The sequence below is a fragment of the Staurois parvus genome, unplaced genomic scaffold, assembly GCF_062004578.1.
Source record: "Staurois parvus isolate SC_StPar_1 unplaced genomic scaffold, SC_StPar_1.0 ptg000572l, whole genome shotgun sequence".
NCBI classification, from domain to species: Eukaryota; Metazoa; Chordata; class Amphibia; order Anura; family Ranidae; genus Staurois; species Staurois parvus.
Genome location: NW_028318368.1, coordinates 6,918,611 through 6,944,696, shown reverse-complemented (window position 1 = coordinate 6,944,696; position 26,086 = coordinate 6,918,611). Strand labels below are relative to the sequence as shown.

Here is a 26,086-nt window from a genome sequence, read left to right as displayed (position 1 = left end):
TTTGACAGTTGGGAATTGCCAGCAAATGTGAGGTGGGAGGGGGACATACTACACACGCCCTGTGTACTTTGATGATATTTTATTTGGACAAGTGTAGTACATCATTCAGTGTCCACTGGTTGATTTCTTCTGCTACTATGAATGGCTGTTTAACAAAGTGCATAAGTGTTTTAACCACTTCCTGTCCGGACACTTTTACCCCCTTCCTGTCCAGGGCAATTTTCAGCTTTCAGCGCTATCACACTTTGAATGACAAATGCAATACTGTACCCATATGAATTGTTTACCATTTTTTTGAGACAGAAAAGCTTTATTTTGGTGGTATTTATTCACCGCTGGGATTTTTATTTTTTTTACTATGTAAATGAAAAAGTCCAAAAATTTTGAAAAAAAGTGTTTTTTTTTATAACATTTTGCAAATAAATTATATTTCATCATAAATCTTGGCCAAAATTTATTCCGTTATTTTTTTAGTAAAAAAAAAAAATCCAAATTAGTTTATAACCAAAAATTATAATTTGTAAATTTTTTACATTTTTATTTTATTTATATTATTATTATTATTTTTTTTACATACTGTCACCCTAGCAGTACAGTGTCACCATGGTGACACTGTACTACTTGTGGGGGGTGATGAAGATTTTTTTTTTTTTTTTACACTGATTGCTTTTACACCCATATAGGATGTAAAAGCAATAATTTCTCTTTCTCTCTGTCTGCATTCTTGCAGTCATTGAGAAGTACTGAGTGAGCTTGTGATTGGTCACAGCTGTTGTGAATAGCCTTGTACCATGTGACCTCTGTGATCATTCACAGATTTCACACGTAGTAAGCAATGATGCCACAAGTGACATCTTGCTTACTACTTTGCATGTGATCACTGATTCGTCAATCAGTGATCACATGATCGGGACCTCGTACAGAGGTCCCGTCCGACGATCGGTGTTTCACTGTGTCCGGAGGACACAGTGGACACTGGATCGCGGTGCTGTGCGCTCCCAGGGAGTGCGCGCAGCTAGAAAAGGCGGGTGCCGTTTATGAACGGCAACCCGCCCCTGGACTGCCACCGCCCTGCCGTTTATAAACAGCAGGCGGACGGCAAGAGGTTAACTTACACAATCTACCTATTAAAGGAGCATTGAACCCATGCAGCTTAGAAACAGTACCATCTTCAATTGCTTTTTTATGTACTGTATATAAGAGAATGTGACTCCAGTTCACAGTACAAATGGAATTTTTGCAAAGAACTATATAAGATGTATATTACCTGTGAGGCAGAATAGGCTTTGCAATTTTCCTAATACTTCCAACTCGTATAAACTGCTCAAATCCCAGATTAAGCAACCTGTTTAAAACACAAAATATTATTGTCCAAATGTTGAAAAATTTTCCTAATATTGTATGTAACATTCTGAACAAGTTCACATGTCTGTATGTTTTAGTTCACTAGACATTTTCATCTGTGTAACAGTAACTAGGACATCAGCAAATAAAGAGCTGTTCCATTGATTGGGAAGCTCCTTGTGATATCCAAAAAGTTTGCTGTGCAAGCATTCTGATTATCTACTGTATGTGCCTTAGCTAAATAAAATGATCGTGGCACCTGTAGCAGAAAACAAGTGAAACACCTCTTCAGACAAACACTGCATGCACTACACCCAACGTAATGCAAACACAAAATACCAGGGTTGCTGTTGTGTATTTCGTTACTCGAATATATTTTTACATGCTACAATACATACAGAATACATAAGTACCTGAATTGGTGTTGATAACAGTGTCATCAACACTCAGTGGGAAGGGGGGAGGGCAGCATTACAAACTATTCAATCTCTGCTTTATGCACATGTATGTGCTAACAATAAACACGTTCACAGGAGGAAACAATAGTGAGCAATGATTACATAGTGCTGCTCTCTCATTATCCAAACAGCAGGCTGTGAGCAGGAAAAGTGTACTTCTTAGCTATAACAAAGAACATAGTGACACCTGGCTATGCTTTCAGAGGTGGCTGGAGTGAGTTACAAATCCTGTGACAAGTAAGATCACATACAGTTACATTCAAAATAATAGCAGTCAGACATCACTAACCTGATCAATCACTGTTTTTGGTAGAAATGATATTTCTACATGGCAAATAGTTTACTAGCAGGTGTAGTAGAGTAATAGAAATCCAACAGACCCAACAGTCATGACATGCATGCTGCGGATTCTGTGTAATTGAATCACTAATTGAAAGGGGCATGTTCAAATTAATAGCAGTGTGGAGTTCTAATAGTGAGGTCATTCATTCTTTGAAAAACAGGTGGCAATTATTGCCCTTATTTAAGGAAGGAAGGCAGCAAATGTTGTACATGCTGGTTACAGTGCATTTCTCTCAGAAATTCTGAGGAAAATGGGTCGTTCCAGACATTGTTCAGAAGAACAGCGTACCTTGATTAAAAAGTTGATTGGAGAGGGGAAAACATATAAAGAAGTGCAGAAAATGATAGCCTGCTCAGCTAAAATGAAAGAAAATGCTTTAAAATGGCAACCAAAACCTGAAAGACGTGGAAGAAAGCGAAAAACTACCATTCGAATGGATAGAAGAATAGCCAAAATGGCAAGGACTCAGCCAACAATCAGCTCCAGGAAGATCAAAGAAGGTCTAAAGTTACCTGTGAGTACTGTTACCCTTAGAAGACGCCTATGTGAAGCCAAGCTATCTGCAAGAAGCCCCCGCAAAGTCCCACTGTTGAAAAAAAAGATGTGCTGAAGAGGTTACAATTTGCCAAAGAGCACACTGACTGGCCTAAAGAGAAATGGCGCAACATTTTGTGGACTGATGAAAGTAAGATTGTTCTTTTTGGGTCTAGTGACCAGAGACAGTTTGTCAGACGACCCCCAAACACTGAATTCAAGCCACAGTACACTGTGAAGACAGTGAAGCATGGTTGCGCAAGCATCATGATATGGGGATGTTTCTCATACTACGGTGTTGGGCCTATTTATCGCATACCAGGGATCATGGATCAGTTTGAATACATCAGAATACTTGAAGAGGTCATGCTGCCTTATGCTGAAGAGGAAATGCCCTTGAAATGGGTGTTTCAACAAGACAACGACCCCAAACACACCAGTAAATGTGCAACATCTTGGTTCCAGACCAACAAGATTGACGTTATGGAGTGGCCAGCCCAATCCCCGGATCTTAATCCAATAGAAAACTTGTGGGGTGACATCAAAAATGCAGTTTCTGAGGCAAAACCAAGAAATAGAGAAGAACTGTGGAATGTAGTCCAATCATCCTGGGCTGGAATACCTGTTCACAGGTGCCAGAAGTTGGTTGACTTCATGCAACACAGATGTACAGCTGTTCTCAGAAACAGTGCTTATATAACTAAATATTAATTAAGTGATTCAAAGGAAAGCAAAATCTTCAAACATTTTTCAGTTTATATAGTGAATGTTTGAGTTTGTAAAGAAGAATACAAACACTGCTATTTTATTGAACAGTCTAATATTCACTTTTCTTCAATTTTTTTAGAGGAACAACACAAATTTGATATATTTTTCTTCATATTTTGATTTGGAATAGAATGTGTAGTGTTCCTAATGCATTTGTGTGTATGGAAATAAAAGCTATTAGAAGGATTTTGAGCTTTATTCACTTTTTTCAACACACTGCTATTATTTTGAACACAACTGTATGTACATTAAAACATTGGGAGAAAATCATTAAAACATTTCCTACATTTCCTCTGGCAAAATGTCCTTTTCAAATGGCCTGCGCCTAAATAAAAAATCCCTGCCACCAGTTTCTGTACCTTTAATGATGCATGACAGATTCATACACTTCTTGATGATGTTACTTTTAAAAATTGGTTCTAATACTGCACTAAAATACATTACCTTTAGTTCACACATAACACAACTGGAGATAATAAAGACCCACTTAAACTTGGCATACAGAAAGCCAAAGTGCAGCTTATCTGCCACTCCTAACCCATTCCCCATCACCTATCACTTGTTGTCAAGAATGACAAGCTCAGAGTAACCAGTGATGACGACAGTGGGCAAAGCCTGATGGGGAAGCTGTTGGACTCGTTCCCCATCAGGTCCACACTATTGTTGTGATTGGCAGCAGGCAATGGGTGAATTCTATAGGAAATAGCAGGCTGTGTATTGGCTATGGATCTGCCCACTGCCAATCACATGGGGAGATGACCTGATGAAGAACTAGTGTCTCTGAATCTCTATCAGGCTCCACTCAGTCAGCTATAAAACTCATCAACCACTGCGATGTCTCAGCAGCAGAAAGGATCTCAGCTGCAATGAGGATGGAGTGTTAGTATGAATGCTTCAGCCTTGGTGCTTGCTCATAATTTATGTACCTGTTTCCAAGAGGAACATTAATCTGTTGCTCATTCCAACATTTGTCATTTGGAGTCATGATGACATTCTAAGAGTGTGGTAGACACTCTTTATGAATTCCGCTGACTGTTTTTGCTGGATGCCTAGAATTCAGTTTCAGGTTCCTATCATACTGTATATGCATGTCTATTAAAAATATATTGTCAGTTCTGTTTGTTTCAGAGACATGATGGCAGGAATGTACATCACACTTGATCTGAATGCTGAATGACACGGCATCAATTAAACATATTCATTGAAAGAGTAATACAGATATAGCATTTATAGACTTGCTTTTTAAAAAGTCACTTGCCTGGAATCAGCACTAAGTCAGTGACATAGAATAAAAATGAAGTTTGGTCTTCACTGGCTGCATACTGTATGTGTTCTAGTTCAGTTACTCAGTATTAAAGTCAAAGCATTTGCCAGGTTATGTAGCACTTTTAGGGCTTGTTCACACATAACGCAGCGACTGGCATTTTTCCACATTGGATAATTTCCAGTCTCCGCTAGGACACACAGAAAACAACCGTTTTCTTTTTGGCCTGTTCGCCCTGCAACGCAGCCCAGAGCTGCAATAAAATACAGACATGCTGCATTTTACTGCAGCGCACAAGTAGGCACCACAAGTCACTGCACTGCAGTGCAATGCACGGTGCTGCTGCGCTGAGACAGGAATGAAGTGTCACTTTGTGTACTTCAAATAAATATGCATCACATCAGCCCTTCACTTTAGACAAAACTGACAGCTGTAAAACAAAGCCTTTATCACTCGGACAGTGAGAACAGGTCCTTAGGTCTATAATGGCCAGCCACATACAGCACTTCTCTCAGGTTACCATTACCTTTCATTTTTCTGCCTATCGATCTAAACCTGATCAGATTTGTTGAAGTCAAGTTTTATCTGAAGCTTGTTTCTTTTGTACATTGCTCTGTTATGTATATTCTACATTAACATGTTTGCTATAAATACAACTCCATTAAAAAAAAACTGAAGTGATTTATAGCATTGTTAGAAATTCAGATCCAGTAGACTGTAAGTTCTGTCTCCAACAAAACCTATTTTAGCAGATGGAAGGTTACTAGGACTGTAGGTAATTCTGTGTGTTGTTATACAGCTCCATCTATATCTAAAAATTATTTAAAGTAGCGTTGGTCTTTAAGGAAGTAAAGAAACTTGCTAATGAATGGGGATTTGGAAGTGTGTGTTGGGTGGGGTGTCATAGTAACCAGGGCATGGGTAAAACAGTCAAGCTAATTACTAAAATTCATTTTAGTCCTGTCATGCTGCCATCTCTTCCTTAAATGAAGTGTGGGAACAATCAATACATAAAACTGAACTTGTCTAGTACAGGGCAGACCCGCTGAGAGATATTTTAATCCAATGATATGTAAATGAGGGTGTTTATTGCCACTGGTACTTTGCCTGTTGCCTTGCTATAGGACATGCCTTAAGCATCATGTCAAATGTTTCACTCTCATTCAGACTCTTCTGTTGCTTTCTGAATTAAATACATTCATTTCTTTATCATGCAACATACTGTTTACAAACAAAATACACAACATCATGGAATTATTATTATTATACAGGATTTATATAGCGCCAACAGTTTGCTCAGCGCTTTACAATATAAAGGGAGACAATACAGCAACAATACAGTTCGATACAAGAGGGTTAGGACGGCCCTGCTCCTTGGAGCTTACAATCTAAGAGAATTCATGCAGACATTAACTAAATTCTATTTTATCCAAAAGAAAAAAAAAAGAAGATAGCGCCAAACCAGAATCAATTACTAGTATAGTAAATGAAAGTGTACGTCAGGGCACAGCTTAAAATTGAAATAAATAAAAAAAAACACGCAGTGCATCTATGCAATGCATTTCCATTTCCATGTTTTATCTCTTTAACCCTTTTGCTACCAAAGTCATTTTTGCACATATGTTTAAAAATTGTAGGCCCCAAACATTATATATTTTCTGAAAGCTGAGACCCTGGAAAATAAAATATTGGTAGTTCCAAATTTTTAGTTGCACAATATTAGGGCAATAGTTAATTAAGCCAAAATTTTTAGTAGAAAATAATTTTAGGGTACACAAATGCAATATATTACCCACTTTTTAGTAAAATATACAAGATGAGGTTTCACCAAGTAAATAGATACCACACATTAATCTATAAAAAAAAATGAACGTACCTGTGAAATGACAATGAACTTTGGAACCCCAAATTTTCCATAAACAATGCTTTCAAAGCTCCTACTGCCCATCAGTTTATAGTTAATCATGAATAAAGAGTATGGCTTTGTAAGCCAAAACGTGTTAATGTTCTGCTGTAAACTACAACACCTAATTTTTGATAATTAAACTCTGCAGTCTATGTATGGACTCCAGTGTTGACTTTTTTGAGCACCTATAACAGAAAGTGCCTGAACAAGAACCACTAACCGCTAAGGGTATATTCCAGGGCTATTCAGCTTGTCTTTGACAAATTGTTTCTAGCCCACTTGACTCCTCGGTAACTGTGCTGAATATCATCTTAAAAAAGGCTGCATAAAGAAAAACCTATAAAATACTACTTAAAATAACTGAGATATTGTCTGTACAAACAGCAAAAGCATAATGGTTAGTTGAAGATCTTGCAGATGACATTACAAGCTTTCTTCTTTGCTAAAGTAAAGTTCCATTTGGAACTGTTTGTGAAGCTTGAATGGGTCTCATTGTTAGTGAAATTAGGGTGGTATATAAACTCATCAAGCACTTTGTTTTTTAGCAACACTCTACTGGTAGAGTTTTCCCTTGCTCTCCAAACAGGCTCAAATTTTCAGCATGCACATTGTTAGATACTTTTCTGCTCACCACAGTTGCAAAGAGTAGTTCCCAGAGTAACTACTGATTTTATTAAAAGCAGTTCAAGATTTTGTTTGCTTTTAACATTCAATTTTGGAATGGATGGACTTTATCAAACAAAGGCCACACACAGTTAGAATCTCTATATTACATTCGAGAAACATTTTCCATCCTATTCCCTCAAATTTACTTGCCACTGTGGTTGAAAATGAAAGCTGATTTTACCCCACTAATGATTTAAAATTGAACAAATGTTTTTACAATATGTTGAATGAAAAATGTACAATTAAAAAATGTTGAACAAAATTCAACAATTGTATACCCAGCTTAAAGTAGAACTAAGAGTCACTCTATCTGTTTGTCCTGTTTACCATTACAGGGGTGTGGACATTTTTTAAAAAAACTGCTTGTCCAAGGGACTAAATCAGGGTTCCAATTTACTTGTCCCTCATGACAATCTACTTGTCCAGATAAAAAAAAATAAAATAATTTTAACCAAAGCCATATTTAAATCTGGGGTGCTTTTAGGAATGTCTGGGGCTTTTAAAAAATGAAAGGGGCTTTATGGCGACTTAAACGTTTAATAATTTTAACATTGAGCTTTTTTTCTCCTCCTCACCTATCTTCTTGTCTAAAGCACCGTACCCAGGACTAGCAGGGAGAGACCTTGCAGTGTAATGAGCACCGACTGGGTGGTCGTTAGGAAAGGGGAGTGTCGGGCTATCTTAACGCTCAACAGAAGCGCATCTGCTGAGCGAGTAAATGATGCGCCGACACCAAAAAGGAAAAAAAACCCTATTCCTTCAGGTTTCCCTCGCATACTGAACCACTTGGGTGCTCAGTACAAGCACATGCTGAGCAGCCAAATCAAGCTCCTGTGTCCACTCTGTTCAAAGATTCTGTAAGTTCACTTTAAAAAAAAAAATGCACTTTTTTTGCATGTAAACAAATGTACATTTACTTCTTTTTTTTCCTTTCTTAGGAACCTGTAAAACATTGCAATAGCGGTCAGGAGATTGCGGGTGTAGTGCAGGACTTCTGCAGACTGTCAGAGTAATCGGTTTGTCCGTACATTGTACACCGTACAAGAAGGCAGTTTAACACTGATAGGAAGAACCAATGAACTACCACAGCGCTGTGGTAGTTCATTGAGAACTAAAAGCCGACATTCACAAAGGATGTTGGTACTTGTAGTTGATTCATTTACAGAACTGTGTGAATGGATGACGCGGCCATGTGGGTGAAGCTCTGCAGAGCCGTACTCTTTTCAAAAGTGACAGCGAGTGTGGGGAACTTCTCCCCGTACTGCTTTCACACAAAAGGACTGGGATAGCCAAGCCACTGCAGAGTGAGAACACATATCCTAAAAACAGGTGGAACATATAACATGTTCTAGAAGGTGAACTTATCCTTTATCCCTTTCGCTGTAGAGCCTTCTTTGCATTTTTTGCACACGTTTAAAAAATCACTTTAGGCCTGAAGATTACATAAACTACAGAAAACATATATTTTCTAAAAGAAGACACCCTAGAGAATAAAAATAGTGGTAGTTGCAATTTTATATGTCACATGATTTTACCGCAAAAGTATAGGAAATACAAAATTTCAGTAAAAAACACACTTAAGTTAATTTTAGAGCACAAAAATACAATAAATTACCCGAGTAACCAGGGGCGGACTGACAACTCATGAGGCCCCCGGGCAATAGGGGATCATAGGGCCCCTGTGTCCTTGCCCAAACTCAAAAAAGTCTATGAAAAAGGTAACAGGGGCATCTCATGGGGCCCTCTACTGACCCTGGGCCCTCGGGCAGTGCCTGAGATTCCAAATGGTCAGTCCGCCCCTGCGAGTAACCAAGTAAATAGATACCCAACATGTCAAACCTTACATTTGTGTGCGCTCATGAAATGGCGACAAACTTTAGTACCCTATATTTTCTAGAGGGGATGCTTTAAAGCCCCCTATAGGTCATCAGTTTAGTGTTATGGAGGAGGTCTTGTGCTAGAATTGTTGCTCTTATTCCGGCGTGCACGGTGATATGTGACATGTGTGCGTTTACGTTTGTATGTACATATATGTAGGGGTGAGGGGGCCTCAACATTTTTTTTTAAGAGGGTGTTGTGCTTGGGTGTAACTTTGTAATTTTTGTACAATTAAAGAAAACAATTTTTTATGTAACTTTTTTTTTCATCACATAGAGGACTTAATTTCCTATGTGATGATTTTTTGGTGACAGGTTCTCCGAGACATCCAGGGTCTAAGAGACCCTGCATATCTCCCCTGTGCTCTATTGAAAGTATTGCAATGCAGATTGCACTGCATCACATTCTTTCTTGGCTTTGATGACTGGGAAATCTGTCAACGGGAACCCAGAAGTGACATCGTACACGTCGCTTCCAGATCAGGACAAGAAGGGTTAGGAGAGCAGACATGTGTCAGCTCTCCTGCCTCCCCTCTACCAGCCACAACTCTGCTATGCCAGTTCCGGAGATGGGGGTGGTGATGGGGGGGGGTGTCTTGTCACTTTAGCGTGGTGTTTGGAAGCAATCGGGCGGCAGCGCAGCTGCCCAAATGCTTTTACCTGACAAATTCCTGATGTGCCCTGCTGTGGGCAAGTTATTAAAATTTGTGAAGTTATTAATGTTAAAAAAAAATTTCTACCTGCCCGGAGCCCAGAACTACATGTGCTGAGCATCGGGCAATATAAATTGCACATACCTGTGTTATCATTGAAGTGAAAGTAACACAAAATCTCAAATTTTGGGTTGTTCCCAGAAATGTAATAGAGGGAAAAACATTCCAATGGGTACACTAAGGTGGCCTGGGGGCCCGTTTATGCTATAGGTAAACCAACTAGTTACAAAGCAGTGTCAGAAGTATAAATTCAAAAAAATAGGGGTGGGTACTATGTCCGTCATTGAACTCAGAGAAAGAGATTTTACGGTGAATTAAAAAAAAAAAACAAAAAAAAACACAGGAAAAAAAAAACCCGTCTTCGTTCATTGAGGGGCACAGCCCTTCTGATCCTTGACCAAAGGGATGTCCCAAAGCAGTGTCTCAAGAAGGGGTTGGCAAACTAGAACAAGGAATTTTAAATAGCAGCCTGCAAAACCTTGCGGCCAAAACAAGCATCCAAAGATGCAAGCACGGCAACCTGGAAATGTATTTATTTTTAAATTATGATCAGATGACCAGGGAGCTGCCTTGCAAACCTAAGACACAGACGCCCAAGTTCTAAACACCTGAAATAGGTCGTAGAAGACAGGCACACATAAACCGCCCAGGCCACATCCAAGGAGTATGATGCAACCTCCTTAGGATGTGATGACCGTGGACACAACGAATGCAGTACAATGTCCTCATACAGGTGAAATCTGACCCCACTTTCGGAAGAAAGGAAAAGCACAGATGGTGAACCACCCTCACCTTGTGCAAAACAGAGACTCACAGGCAAAGGCCACCAGATCTGGCACTCGCAGCACAGAAGTTGCAGCCAAGAATGCAACTTCTTGAAAGGGAGTAAATCAGGAGAAAACCCGAATACTCCCAAAGGAGGGCTTCTGGAGGACCAAAAGAACCAAGCTCAGGCCTCACAGCAGCCACGGGGAAAACACAGGAGGCGCCACAAGAAGAAACCCAAAGGACACTGGAAAGAAGACCACCCAGAAACCTGCCAAGAATTACACTCAAGGCAAGCTGCTGTGCAACACCCCATTGGAAAAAGGCCAAAACCCAAGTCACTGAGAAAGACAAACACCCAGAGCCTTGAACCAGGCAAGATAAGCCTTCCAAGGGCAATGTTTTTCAGAGAGGTATACTTACGTGCCTTCAACCATGTGGGGGCACTGAACTCAACACCTCCCAGTGCCCCAGAACCCAACTTTCAATAACCTGCCATCAAACAGAGACAGTAAGCAGGGTGGTAGACCATAAAGTTATGCAGTACTCTGTACTCCTCAGCACACTTTAATGGTCAACCAATTTCTTCTGTGAAGATAAATTACCTGTGATTTATACTATTTTTGATATTTTTAAAATATTTTTTTTAGTAATTTTTTTTAAATAAGGCATGGGATTATTGGCTTATAAGAAATAACTGGTTTGCCTATAGCTGCCTACAGGTGGTGCTGTGTTCTTTTTCTGCCTAGTGTACTACCCCTGTAGGTGGCACTATAACCCCTATGGTCAAGAATCAGAAGAGCTGTGTCCATCAATGAACGTAAGAGAGAAAAACGTTTGCCTACAGTTCTACGTTAAAGGAGAAGTATGGGATAGGCTGAATAATTCACAAATATTACCATAATCATCAATCAGCTGTTATTTCTTTCATCTGTCCTTTTGTTTTTCCAGCAGGGGCACTTCATATGTCATGCAGGTCTCATAACGGTCCGTTTGCTGTTTGAAAGCTTAGAGGGGGTTGCTACAACTTCAGCAATCCGCCCCTCCTTCTGTCCCTCCTCCACTGGGAGATGTGACCACACCTACTGAACAGGCAAACACCTGAACAGTAAAAGAGTTCAGGCACTGTGCTAATTCTATGCATAGTGGAAAATACATAAGTGGTGTAGACGTGGCTGCATCTTGGCGGAGGTGTTGGGGAGGGCTGTATTCCTGTCCCCCTTGATTTCAGTTGTGCCCCCCATCCTCTTTGGAGAGGAGGAAGGAGGGAGGAAGGGGAGAGAGGAAGAGGAAGAAGGAGGGGGGAGTGGAAGGAGGGAAGAGGAGGAGGAAGGAGGGGGGAGAGCAGACAGCCCCGAGCCGACATCAATCAAACAGAGGAAAAGGAAAGGAGGTGGATCCAGACAAGATTGTCGGCATAAGAATCCAGAGAAGACTGAAACCCATCCCACAGGTATTTACCTTGATTTTAGCAGAAAGGGTGCAGGTCTCAGAGTACTGCAAAAATCTTTATGTATTAGCAACTTACAGGGAATAGGATGAAGCAAAAGAAAAAAGAATAAAAAGGAAACCTATACTTGTCTTTTAACCCTTCTCTTGACGTTATCCAAAATTATATATAAAGCCTGTGTCTGGAGATGGACTTTAAAATGTTGCCTAGTTGCCTAGCTTCATTTGGCTTCAGTGATTCTGGAAAAAAAAAAAAAAAAAAACTTGGGACAAGCATGATGAAACTTCAGAAAAAATAATCCATAAGAATGTTAGAAAAAAGAATTCCTTACTGTCAGGAAAGGCTTGCCCATAGCACAAATGAAGTTTCCTGGTGCATATATATGCGCATGTGCAGGCCAACAGATGTGCACAAATATGGGCATAGGCACGCGCATGCACACTCGTGTAGCCAGGCGCGCGCCTGTTACTAATGCTGGCGTCAAACAGCCCATTTAAACGGAGCTAGTGTACTGGCTAATTGCTGTTTGGTCTACAGCGTTTGTGTGTGCTTATCCTGATTCCTGTATCTGACCTCTGATCTTGACTCGGCTTACTCCTGACTCCGCTCGTCTGCTGCCTGCCTGACCTCAGCTTGTTCTCCGGAATTCTGCCTCTGCATGATCCGCCAGCACCATTGCCGACCTGACTTCTCTCTTGCCTGCCGTTTACGCCTGATCTGCCTGTCTGCTACCGACCCAGCTTGTCTGACCGTGCAGCCTACTCATCCAGACTGCTACAGCTCCTCTGTCCAGCATGTTCTCATCTGGCTGTCTGCCTGCTGCCAACCTGTCTGCTAACAGCCTGCTCTGCTGTGTCATTTGTCTGCTGCTAGCCTGTCTGCTTCCAGCCTGCCCTAAACTGCTCTGTTCCCAGCATTCTTCCAGCAAAGTGTTGGCTACTACCGTGCAGACCACTGGATTGATCACAGGCACTCATACCTCGCCATGCTCTTCTGGTTACTGTTCCACTATCAGCACCCCCCTGAGCCGGAGTTGTACAAGAGGCCTTCCTCTGCACATCAATAACCAGGTACTTGACACTCACTCTACAATTGTTTTGGGTCAGTGATCCATAAAGTACTGAAGCCAAAGAATCAGAATGACAGCCAAGTTTAGCATCTTTTAGAGAAAGAGGTCATCAGTGGTAGTCCACACACTTCTCCCTTGAAAGCAGTTCTTTATACACAGGCCAAAATCTTTCACTGGCTGTTTACATTCATTGCTTCTATATTTTCCTTGCCTACTGAAACAACATTCACCCTTATAAAATAGCTTACTACACTGATACATTATAAAATAACTGAAAGGGCATTTAGAAAAACAGCTTACTGTCCAGGTATCGCAATTTCTTTCCATAAAACCAAACTGTGACATAATTACTTGTAACAGCTGCACTAGAACACATGTTCCAGCATCCTCCTAACAGAAGTGTTAATGATTAAAATACAAGGCGCACTTATGCGTTGAGACATTTTCCTGAGCCTACTTGGGGTGTATTATTACAATAGCTTTACTCAAATTAGCCAGTATTTACAGTTATTGGAGAAGCATCACCAAACATAGGTGAGCATGGAATGAGAAAACAGATGGGGGGAGGCATTGACTACAGCCTGCGGGCAATGAACTCATAAAGTAACAAAGGGGATTAGCAGTACCTTGCTGTAGACTAGAACTGCTATAACAAGGTTATAAATCACAGCTATTAGAAAAACAGGGAGCATGTTTCCTTCAATAGGAAATGTGTACAGTTTCTAAGCACTTTACCTCTATCTTGTTACTAACCACCATAAATTTGTGCCTTGTGGAACAGCGCTGTCATATACCCTGCAGCATTTAAGGGTTAAGGTTTGTTTTGGTATCACTGCTTCAATATAGTTTTACTGGATTAGCTACCACAACAAAAACAAGGAGTTTTATCTAGGACATTTAGATGCTGTTTACAAAACTCAATAATCTCTTAGAAGTTAATGAAAATATCATTGCTGCTTCCATTTAATTGTAGATTCATCAATTACAATTACCGATACACAGCAGGGTGTATGAGCAATCAGACAGGAGTGGTACTCTCAAAGCACTGCATCATTAGGTGACACTAGTCACACCTTATTGAAAATGTATGTGAAGATACCCATATACAAAGAGATTATGCTACCCATCTAGAAATCAAGAGAGGGTCTAATTGCTGGAAGACTTATTTTATCCCTGGCACTTAAACATAAAATATATGTTTATATACTACAGGTTTGCTGCCATTGGGATCTGATGAAGCATGTTCTTTTCTGCACCAATGAAGAAGATCATAACTAAAAATTCCAACCAGGCTGATAGCTTTTTTTTATATGATGGAGCTGCTAGAGAAATCTGTTGTGTTCATTGGTTTCTCATAGACAACATAACTCCCACATTTATCACAATTGCATCTGCCAGAGCCATGTCAATTTAAGGTCCTATAATATTTCACATTCTTTAATAATTAAATTCTAACTACAAAGGTTACCTTATTTTTAAATAGATTAAAGTTGAACTGAATTCTATCTGAGCACCACAAACTGAAAACGCTATTTAATTCATTTTTAATATTAAAAAGAAAAAAACTCCCCCATCTATCCATGTCTCCATGCTTTATTCTGTTGAGAAATCACTTTGAAAAACACACCCTAGCTTTTCTAGCCGTGGCCATCTTGAGTAAGGGCAGACAACTCATGTAGCAATTACTTCCTGGAATTCATCTGCCCTTAGTTTAGGCATGCAGGCAGGAAGGTGTGCTTAGCTGAGAAAACTCCTCCTCCTCGTCTCCAGATGAAAGGAAAAAAAAATCATGAAGACTTTTGGAATGTATGACATCATTTTGGTTTAGGCCAGAAACCGGGAAGCAATCGAAAAAAGAAAAAAAAAGTTCAACACAAGTAAAAAGGATCTTATCTATTTACTGATGCTAGCAGCATAAAGATTAAAAAGAGTTAATGTTGATTGAGAAAGTTTACTTCCACTTAAAACTGAACTCTACTGCACAATGTACACATACCCTAGAAGAACTCGATCCACTGCAACATTGGTGGATGATGAAATAAGGAGTTTCCAGTGAGATGAACCCTGTTCTTCAGAGAGATCAAAGCTTTCAAAAAGCTGCACTAAGAACACAACCACCACAGCCAGTAGATAGCTTTTTCCAGCACCAAAAACTCCTAAAAAAAAAAATCACAAATTTAATTTTTGAGTTTGCCGGATACAATACAGCTTGCCATTTTGTTTGTGTGTGATGCCAGTTATGCAGTCACCTTTAATATACATATTATGTGTTGTTGCATTATAAATTAACTGTATATGTACATATAATTGATATAGTTCAATTAAAGCATAACTACGGTCAAAATGCAAAATCATATATTGATCAATCAAGTAGCCTTGAAGTTTGTAAACTAACTTTATGAAGATACCCACACATTTACTTCCTTGAATTCTATGACACATATTCACCACACCAGAGGTAGGCAACCTTTGAGAGGTGGAGATCTACCTGAGCAACATGGAAAAGATCAAAGATCACGGGGGTGCAGCACCCTTTTTTTAATTTCTAAAGACATTAACTAGAAAGGTACCAATAAAAAGGATGGCATGAAGAAAAAAACTTATAAAAATATAAATAAACAAATGTCATCATAAAAAAAAATAATAATAAATATGTATATATTTATCTATTTTAAGCTTTCCCCAGTCTGGTCATGTGATCTTCCCTGTGTCCGTCAGTGGCGGCTGCAGAGGAGAGAATGCCTGACAACGGCTCATAAGACCTGGAATGGTGATGTCACCCATAGGTTCCCATGTCCCAGCTTTTGTTAACACTCCCTCCTGTCCCTTACATATGCCGCTGGCTCTCATAGGTGAGATAATGTGACCAGATTGGAGCGGCCTGAAAATAGTATAGCCAGCATAGGTGTTAGGAGGGGGAGATGCATTTTACAGCTAACTAGGTTTAAGCTGGAATTCTTCTTTAAAAACCACTTTAAAACTGGATAACGTACATTTACTTTGCCGGTTTAAAGTGGTATACTGGGATGATGCCTGCAGCTATAGGCATCATCCCAGTATTGTTTTTTTCGGGCAGGTGATGCTATTTTTTCATAAAAGCAGTCTTAGTGGCCAATTAGCCACTGGATTTCGTTTACAGGTGGCAGAAGGGGGTCCCTCCTGCTTTCTTCCGATGCTTCTCTGCACTGCATAGTCAGTGTTAGTGCAACATCAAACTACCCTCCCTATTGGTGGGCAGTGGTTGTAATTAACCCCCTTGTGCTGCACTAGTGACACCATTGTCCGTGTTAATTGACCCTTTATGCCACATTAGTGGCAAGTGGGAGTTTTTACTACTAACCTCTTCATGCTGCAGCATTAAGGGGTTAATTAACACTGACACCGGTGCCACTAATGCAGCATAAACAGGTTAATTAACTGCCACCTGTCACTAATGCATCAGTGACCAGTGGCAGCACATTACCTCTTCATGCGGCACATTACTAATGTAATTATTAACCCCCTCACAGCTCTCTCTTGACAGCCAGTCAGAGGCTGGAACTAGAAATCATCTCTCGGGTGGAGATGCCTCTGCCTGACAGAATGTATTACTTTCCACACTAGTGCTGGAGCGCACTTCGGCGCCCCACTGGAGCTCTGCATGTGTGCTGTGATCTGAACAGCAGCTCGGCTGACAGTTGGCAAGAGTGATCATCAGTAGAGTTGGGCATGTTGGATCGCGGTCTATCAGTTGTCTGCAATCAACCCTGTGAGTAGGCAATTCTGTGTCACACAATTCACAGAGCCTGCCTTCTGAACTACAGAGGTGCTAGAAGAGGAGTTTCAGGAGGTGGAATCAGTACAGGCAGCGAGGTATCGTGATATTTAGTCCTTAGAATTTTATATTAAACAACAGAGGAGAAGCTGCAAAGCATGCAGGGAATCCAGCAAGCTGATGAAAGAGATGGTCAGCGGATAGGCAGCACTCATAACATGAAAGCAGATTTTTCATGTAAGTATTGTTTGTTACAATGTTGATGTTATAAAATGAAAATGTATGCTGTGACCATAGATATCCTTTAAAAAAAAGCGTAAAAGCAGAGCTTACATACGGTGGGTGACAACATTTAGTGAAAATGCAGCTAAAATTCATATAGCCAATTTGAATTGCCAGGATGTGAGACTGGTTCTCTACATTTATAAAATATGACACGCAGATGACACAAAGACCTCACTGAGATTTGTGCAAAAAGGCCATGCAATGCTTTGTAAATATCACATGGATATTCTGTCAGTGTCAAAAATTGCGAGCAGGTTGTACTCTTTGGTTAGTAGTTCAGTTCTCTCACTGCAAACCTGTCAATCAGTTCAGTTTGTTTAAAAACAATACACTCTCTACTTGTCTTAGCTGGGAATTACTCTCATCTCAGCAGTTGTCCAGCAGCTATGCTGACTTTACTGCCACTACATGTATTTAAAAATACAAACATGAAGAAATAAAATGACAAGCATACAAAGGATCACTAAAAGGTCACTGTTCACAAAGCACAATTTCTTTTGTGAAACAGTTTCCCACAGTTTTGGGCAACCTAATCTACATTACAGGAAGTCCAATAAATATATATTTATGCCTCTATAAATATATCCTAACAAATGATCTTCCATACTTACCCTCACCAAACACTTTATTGGGAACAACTGAACATCTGATTTTTCACACAACTGTCTTAGCAGCCAAATACAGGACAGGAGCTAATATTCAAACACCAAAATGGGAAAAAAGATGCAATTTTGATCATGGTAATATTGCTGGTGCCAGATAGTCTAGTTTGATTATTTCTGTAACTGTTGATCTCCTGGGATTTTCAGACAAAACAATATATAATGATTACTCAGAACTAAAAAAAACAAAAAAACTGAGTGAGTGAGTGGCAGTTCTGTGAATGGAAAGCCTAGTTGATGAGAAAGGAGAATGGCTATACTGGTTTGAGCGTGTAGAATGGCTACCGTAACTCCGATAACCACTTTTCACAACTGTGAAGGAAAAAAAAAAACCTGAGAATGCACAGCATGTCAAACCTTAAGGCAGATGGGCTACACAAGCAGAATATACTGTATATCAAGTAGCAGTTAGTCACATTCATCTGGTCTTGTCCCACTGAATGTGACTATCTAATACTAGATATACAGTACCTGGATAAGCAACCTGGATAAATCAGAACCTTTACAGTCAACAGCAGACCATTTCATGTTCCACTCCCCATTTCTGCCAAGAACAGAAATCAGAGGATGAAGTGAACATAGGCATCCCAAAATTGGACTGGAAAAACAGAGCTTGGTCTGATGAATCCTGATTTCTGCTGAAGCAAGATGTCATAATTTGGTGTTAGAATTAATCCATGGACCCAACCTGTATTAAGTCAACAATCCAAACTGGTGGTGTAATGGTGCAGATAAGGTTTTCATGGCACACTTTGTGCCCATTACTACCAACATTTCATTATTTGAATACCACAGAGTATTATTGCTGACCATGTGCATTCCTGTATGGCAACAAATTAGTTTGATGAAGTATTCTTAATAAAGTGCTTGGCAAGTGTATATCATTGTATACTTTATTTTATCCGCAATTATTCAATCGTGTTTGAACAAAATTTATGACATATACACTAACATAAATAGGGTTGTTGCTCATGGAAACTAATTAGAATCCCTGTTTATATTTTATAAATTATGCAATCTATTAAGTGACTGTTTTGCGGTTAGTGCCGTCTTCATTGTACCTTTCTCTAGAATTTATTCATCAGTCCCAGAGCACATACCAAAAACGAATCACAAAAAGAAATATGCAGTCTCTAGTTTTTGTTTTTTTTTTGCTTACCGTGGATAATAGTGATAGGGGGTCTTTGTTGTTTGGGCCCATCAGTACCACACATCATTAGTGCTATTTGCATCAGAGCAGCTGCTTGGTCTTTATTCAAACAGAAATGTTTAATCATATCCTTTGCCAAACTCATTACAAATTTATGATCTGGAATCTCACATTTGTTGGAAATCTTTGCAGTAATGGCAGGTGGCTTGAACTTTCCTCTTGAAATCTTATTAGGTTTTTCACATTCAGAGGACCTGGAGCAAAAGACATAATTTACAGTAATTACATTTTTCATCACTGAGTCTCTGAGTTAATTTAAAGTGATACTTTAAATTAACAATCTGTTATTTATATACAATCAGCAGGGTAAATGCAGACTTTGAGCTTTTTTTTATCAACCCATATGGGTATCCACATTTATCTTGCGTGTACTTTTTACTTTGTTGGCAGTTCCACAGCAAGAAAAATCTGGTACACTACAAACCATTTATGTATAGGCTTATTTAAAAAGATCTCTTAATGATAAGTGCAGTGCCCTATGACAACTAGCATTAAAGACTGAGGTCAGTGCAGTAGAAGATGGTTTCTGATCAATTACTGCATTTAGGATTGTTGATATAGATTATGCTTGAGGTGATTGTAGCCATATTAGTGCACTTGCAACAGAAACAATTGAGTACTGCCCGTAATACTTTTTTTATTTGCACTAACATACAATTTTCAGGACAAGCTTTCGGGGTATGTCCCCTTCTTCAAGGTCCGAGCACTACTTCTTCAAAAAGTTTAAACTTTGTGAAGTAGTACTGCTTGGACCTTGAAGAAGGGGACATACCCCGAAAGCTTGTCCTGAAAATTGTATGTTAGTGCAAATAAAAAAAATATCAAGTCAGTACTCAGTTGTTTTTGTCATAGATTATAGCACTTAAGAATAAGAAATATTTACTAAACAGGGTTCGCGGTGTTCTATGACTTGAATGATATCTAAATGGTCAGACTAAGGCTACCTATAGAAAAAAAAGACAGTGGTCATCCGAATTGTAAAAGATCTTTTGTACCAACAAAAATCATTGTAAAATGTGCATGCAATGGTGCAAGGTAATATCAAAGATATGCTGCTTCTAGAGTACCAGAAATGAACATGCAAATGAAATACAATTGTCCTAAGATGGAAAAGTCATGTAAAATATCAAAATATAAAAATGGCCGAAAATTCTTGATCCACAGATCATGTTTTCTGGCGTTGTGCATCTAGAAAATAGCCTACAATATTATACATATTAACAAGAAGCTCACATTTATTGTAACTGATGAGCCACATACAGTACCTTGAAAAAGTATTCATACCCCTTGAAATTGTCCACATTTTGTCAAGTTACAACCAAAAACGTAATTGTATTTAATTGGGATTTAGTGTGATAGACCAACACAAAGTGGCACATAAATGTGAAGTGGAAGGAAAATGAGAAATTATTTAAAAATTTTTTTTACAAATATCTGAAAAGTGTGGCGTGCATTTGTATTCAGCACCCCTGAGTTAATACTTTGTAGAACCACCTTTTGCTGACATTACAGCTGCAAGTCTTTTGAAGATGTCTCTAGGAGCTTTGTACATCTAGAGAGTGAAATTTTTGCCCATTCTTCTTTGCAAAATAGCTCAAGCTCTGTCAGATTGGATGGAGAGTGTCTGTGAACAGCGATTTTTAAGTCTTGCCACAGATTCTCAATTGGATTTAGGTCTGGACTTTGACTGAGCCATTCGAACACATGAATATGCTGTGATCTAAACCATTCCATTGTATCCCTGGCTGTATGTTTAGGGTCATTGTCCTGCTGGAACCTCCCCCCCAGTCTCAAGTCTTTTGCAGACTCTAACAGGTTATCTTCTAAGATTCCCTGTATTTGGCTCCATCCATCTTCCCATGAACTTTGACCAGCTTTCCTGTCCCTGCTGAAGAAAAGCATCCCTACAACATGACGCTGCCACCACCATGTTTCACGGTGGGGATGGTGTGTTCAGGGTGATGTGCAGTGTTTGTTTTCCTCCACACAGAGTTTTGCTTTTAGGACAAAATGTTCAATTTTGGTCTCATCTAACCTGAACACCTCCTTTGTCCACATGTTTGCTGTGTCCCACATGGCTTCTTACAAAGTGCAAACTGGACTTCTTATGGCTTTCTTCTTGCTACTCTTCCATAAAGGCCAGATTTGTGGAGTGCACTACTAATAGTTGTCCTGTGGACAGATTCTCCTACCTGAGCTGTGGATCTCTGCAGCTCCTCCAGAGTTACCATGGGCCTCTTGGCTGCTTCTCTGATTAATGCTCTCCTTGCCCGGCCTGTCAGTTTAGGTGGATGGGCATGTCTTGGTAGGTTTGCAGTTGTGCCATACTCTTTCCATTTTCGGATGATGGATTGAACAGTGCTCCATGAGATGTTCAAAGCTTGAGATATTTTTTTATAACCTAACCCTGCTTTAAACGTCTCCACAACTTTATTTTTGACCTGTCTGGTGTGTTCCTTGGCCTTCATGATGCTGATTGTTCACTAATGTTCTCTAACAAACCTCTGAGGGCTTCACAAAACAGCTGTATTTATACTGAGATTAACGACTTGCCATCCTGAGGATTTACCCCCTTTCCTGACCAGGCCATTTTTTGCGTTACGGCGCTGTGTTACTTTAACTGACAATTGTGCGGTCATGCAACGCTGCACCCAAATTAAATTTACGTCCATTTTTTCTCACAAATTGAGCTTCCTTTTGATGGTATTTGATAGCCTGTGCATTTTTAATTTTTTGTACTATAAAAAAAAAACCAGACCGACAAAAAAACAATATTTTTGACTTTTTGCTATTAAACATTTCCAGTAAAAAAAATTAAAAAAAATATAATTTTGTAACAAATTTAAGCCAAAATGTATTCTGCTACATGTCTTTGCTAAAAAAAAATCCCAATGTGAGTAAATTAAATGGTTTACCTGAAAGCTTTAGCATTTACAAATGGCTGTATAGATACCGGAATTTTTTAAAATTTTTTTCTTACTAGTATAGGGAGACTGTGGCGGGCATTCTGACACTGGTGTCACTGACATCCCCAGTGACACAAGCACAGTGATCAGTGTACTGACACTGTACTAATGGCACTGGGCAGGAAGGGGTTAACATGAGGGGCGATCAAAGGGTTAACTGTGTGCTGTTTTACTTGTGTCCGTGTGTCTGTGCTTCACTGTAATCACACTGCTTTGGATGGCTGTGTTATGCACAGCTATCCAAAGCAGTGTGCACGAGCTGGCAGGAAGAACTATATTGTTTACATGCAGTTCTCCTCCCCATCGGAGATGCTTGGCAATCACCGGGCGCTGATGACTAATCACCAGCTGGGACCCGGTGATTGACAGCCGCGAATGGCGGCACGGGTAGGGCGAACGCGCCCCCTACCCGTAAATGCAAAAATCACGTATATATACGTGATTTTGCGCATCCATGCTGCCCTGTAGCAGTATATCTGCTATAGGGCGGTCGTGAATCGGTTGAATTACACACATGTGGATTCTATTTACTAATTAGGTGACTTATGAAGGCAATTGGTTCCACTAGATTTTAATTAGGGGTATCAGAGTAAAGGGGGCTGAATACAAATGCACGCCACACTTTTCAGATATTAATTTGTAAAAAATGTTGAAAACCATTTATCATTTCCCTTCCACTTCACAATTATGTGCCACTTTGTGTTGGGCTATCACATAAAATCCCAATAAAATAAATTTACATTTTTGGTTGTAACATGACAAAATGTGGAAAATTTCAAGGGATGTGAATACTTTTTCAAGACACTGTAATCCTAAGATAACAGACAGACTTGATGCCATTTTATACTTTTTTTTTTCATGCTTACCTATCATTTACTTACATTCTGAGGAGATGAGGCATTAAAGGTAAAGTTGATGAGTTGAAGTGCTCTTGAATATTTTTCATACAAGTCAGTTCTGTGGTTGCATTACAGACCAGCAATGCATGGACAATCACTGAAAGTATATAGAACAACAGCACAGCTTTAATGAGACAATGGCTGGAGTTCCACTTTTACAGATTTTAAGAAATAATCAAGTACAAACTATTATTTAATATGAAGGCTTATCTTTATATTACAATATGTTTATTTGATTTTTCATATGAACCAAGTAAGAAAAACAATTATTTTCAAAGAGACCAGTTAACATGTTGGAGATTGATAACAGTCAGAGTATCACAACAGAAATAGAAGTTAGCAATTCAATTCACAGGAAAAAAACAACAAAATCCTTAAGATGAATATGATATTTAAAAAAATAAATTACATATATTGTACATCAATACAGATGTCACGCAGCATTTCTTAAATTATTTATAAGAAGCCTGTACATAAGTGTTGCAACAAAATAATCATTATAAACTAATAAACGTGTTAGGCATAAGGGAAAGAGGAAACAAAGAGAAAAAGCAATCTAAAGAAAAACAGAGGGGAGAAAATAGAAACGGTAGCTCCAAGGTCTTGCTAGGCTATTGCCAGGTTCAGTATTCAAGGGTCGAAAGTGTGTCATTGATCATGATCCCGTTTAGTTTTTGTTGAACATGATCAAAGAACACCACTGATTGGTCCCAACTCTGTGTAACTGCGATGCTGGCTGCTAAAATAATGTTTGATACTGATCTTTTCAGGATTTTAGGGAGCTAAATAACCAATTTTTGAAAGTGCTACTTCTGGAGCTCTAGGTATGGTCACTCCATTACAGAGATGATTAGATAACATTTGTGGGCACATTTTAGCAACCCTAATGGGGCAGTGTACCATCTAAATAAAGGTTTAGTTAGATTCAACCAGGGTTGTATTAATGAATATTTAAAATAAATTGTTAAAGCGGAGGTTCAGTCTGTAAAAAAAACTAAAAATAAAAGTCAGCAGCTACAAATCCTAAAGCTGCTGACTTTTGATAAAAGGACACTTACCTGTCCCAGGATCCAGCGTCGTCCTTACCCAAGCTAGTTCTTCACTAGCTTCCGGGTTCCCGGCACCAGCATCCTAACTGTGGACACCCAGCTTTGTGGCTTCACAGCTGGGTGTCCACTGCACTTTGTGAATTGTCCCGCAGTCTTCTGGGACCTGACACGTGTCCCAGAAGACTGCAGATAGGGAGGGAGAGAGGAGAACATCAGCTCGGATCGCCTAGGCTAAGCAACCTGAGCAGAAAGGGGAGTGGGTACTGTCAAAACTAGGTACCTGTTCCCTGCCCCCTCCAAAGTTACATGTCAAGTTAGGTAGAGGGGGGGGGGGGCTGTCTTAAAGCAGAACTTTGCTTTAACTATATTCTGTCATTCAGTTAAATCCAATGTTATATTAGGATCATGCTCCCATTGTTCCAGATACTGTTGTACTCAATATTGAAAATATGACTGATCATGCCAAAAAACTGTCTTATTTAAAGTGGTTGTGAAGGCTCAAGGTTTTTTTAACTTCATGTATCCTATGCGTGACGGTAAAAAACCTTCTGTGTGCAGCAGCGCCCCCAGCCCCCCTAAAAATTACCAGAGCTCCATCCCGATCCAGCGATGTGCACAAGAGCCTTGACTCTCTCGTCTCTCCCTCTTCATTGGTTGAGACATTGGCTCCCGCTATTGACAATCATAACCAGTGAGACAATGAGAAGAGAGCGGGAGCGGGGCCGAGCCATGTTCTGTGTGTGAATGTACACAGAGAGTAGCAGCTCAGGCGCGAGCCTGCTCAGATGCCCCCAAGGCAAGCAGCTTGCTATGGGGCACTAGGAGGAGGCAGGCGCCTGCAGTACCAGTGGGGGACCTGAGAAGAGGAGGATGAGGGCCGCTCTGTGCAAAACCACTGCAACCACTGTTAAAAGACATGCATAACAAGGTAATGGAACTTTATAAAAATGGGAATGGATATAAAAAGATATCCAAAGCCTTGAATATGCCAGTCAGTACTGTTCAATCACTTACTAAGTAGTTGACAAATTCAGGGATCTCTTGATACTAAGCCAAAGCCAGGAAGACCAAAAAAAGTTACAGCCACAACTGCCAGAATAATTGTTCAGGATAAAAAGGAAAACCCACAGGTAACCTCAGGAGAAATACAGGCTGTTCTGGAAAGAGACGGTGCGGATGTTTCAAAGAGCACAATACAGCGATACTTGAACAAAAATGAGCTGCATGGTCGAGTTGCCAGAAAGAAGCCTTTACTGCGCCAATGCCACAAAAAAGCCCAGTTACAATATCCCTGAAACACCTTGACATGCCTCATAGCTTCTGGCACACTGTAATCTGGAGTGACAAAACCAAAATAGAGCTTTGTGGGCACAACCATAAGCACTTTGTTTGGAGAGGGGTCAACAAGATCTATGGCGACAAGAACACCATCCCCACTGTGAAGCATTGTGGTGGCTCACTAATGCTTTGGAGGTGTGTGAACTCTAAAGGCATGCGGAATCTTGTGAAAATTGATGGCAAGATGAATGCAGCATGTTATCAGAAAATACTGGCAGACAATTTGGATTCTTCTGCACGGGAGATGTGCATGGGACAGTCTTACACTTTCCAGCATGACAATGACCGTAAGCACAAGGCCAAATTGACCCTCCAGTTGTTACAGCAGAAAAGGTGAGGGTTCTGGAGTGGCCATCACACTCTCCTGACCTGATTATCATCGAGAACTGTGGGGAAATCTCAAAACGTGCAGTTCATGCAAAATCACCAAAGACTCCGCATGATCTGGAGGCATTTTGCCAAGATGAATGGGCAGCTATACAATGTGCAAGAATTTGGGGCCTCATAGACAACTATTACAAAAGACATTGCTGCTAAAAGAGGCAATACACAGTATTAAGAACTAAGGGTATGCAAACTTTTGAACAGGGGTCATTCATTTGTTTACTTATTACCATGTTTTGTTTTTTGATTGTGTCATTCTGTTATGACTTACAGTTGAATATGAATCCCAAAGGAAATAAAAGAAATATGTTTTGCCTGCTCACTCATGTTTTCTTTAAAAACGGTACATATTGTATTGTATGTTACCAATTCTCCAAGCAAG

At 39.7% G+C, this 26,086-nt stretch overlaps 1 protein-coding gene across 1 annotated transcript in view; it reads right to left on the bottom strand.

The window, feature by feature from the left end:
- Positions 1-26,086, bottom strand: part of ZGRF1 (zinc finger GRF-type containing 1) — a 145,639-nt gene that overhangs the window by 50,111 nt on the left and 69,442 nt on the right. Inside the window, exons 18-21 of the mRNA XM_089691846.1 lie at positions 22,916-23,030; positions 19,018-19,262; positions 15,154-15,313; positions 1,268-1,345 (exon numbers count right to left, since the gene is read on the bottom strand). Of these exons, the coding sequence (XP_089547972.1) occupies positions 1,268-1,345; positions 15,154-15,313; positions 19,018-19,262; positions 22,916-23,030 (598 nt within the window). The remainder of the gene's footprint in view (positions 1-1,267; positions 1,346-15,153; positions 15,314-19,017; positions 19,263-22,915; positions 23,031-26,086) is intronic.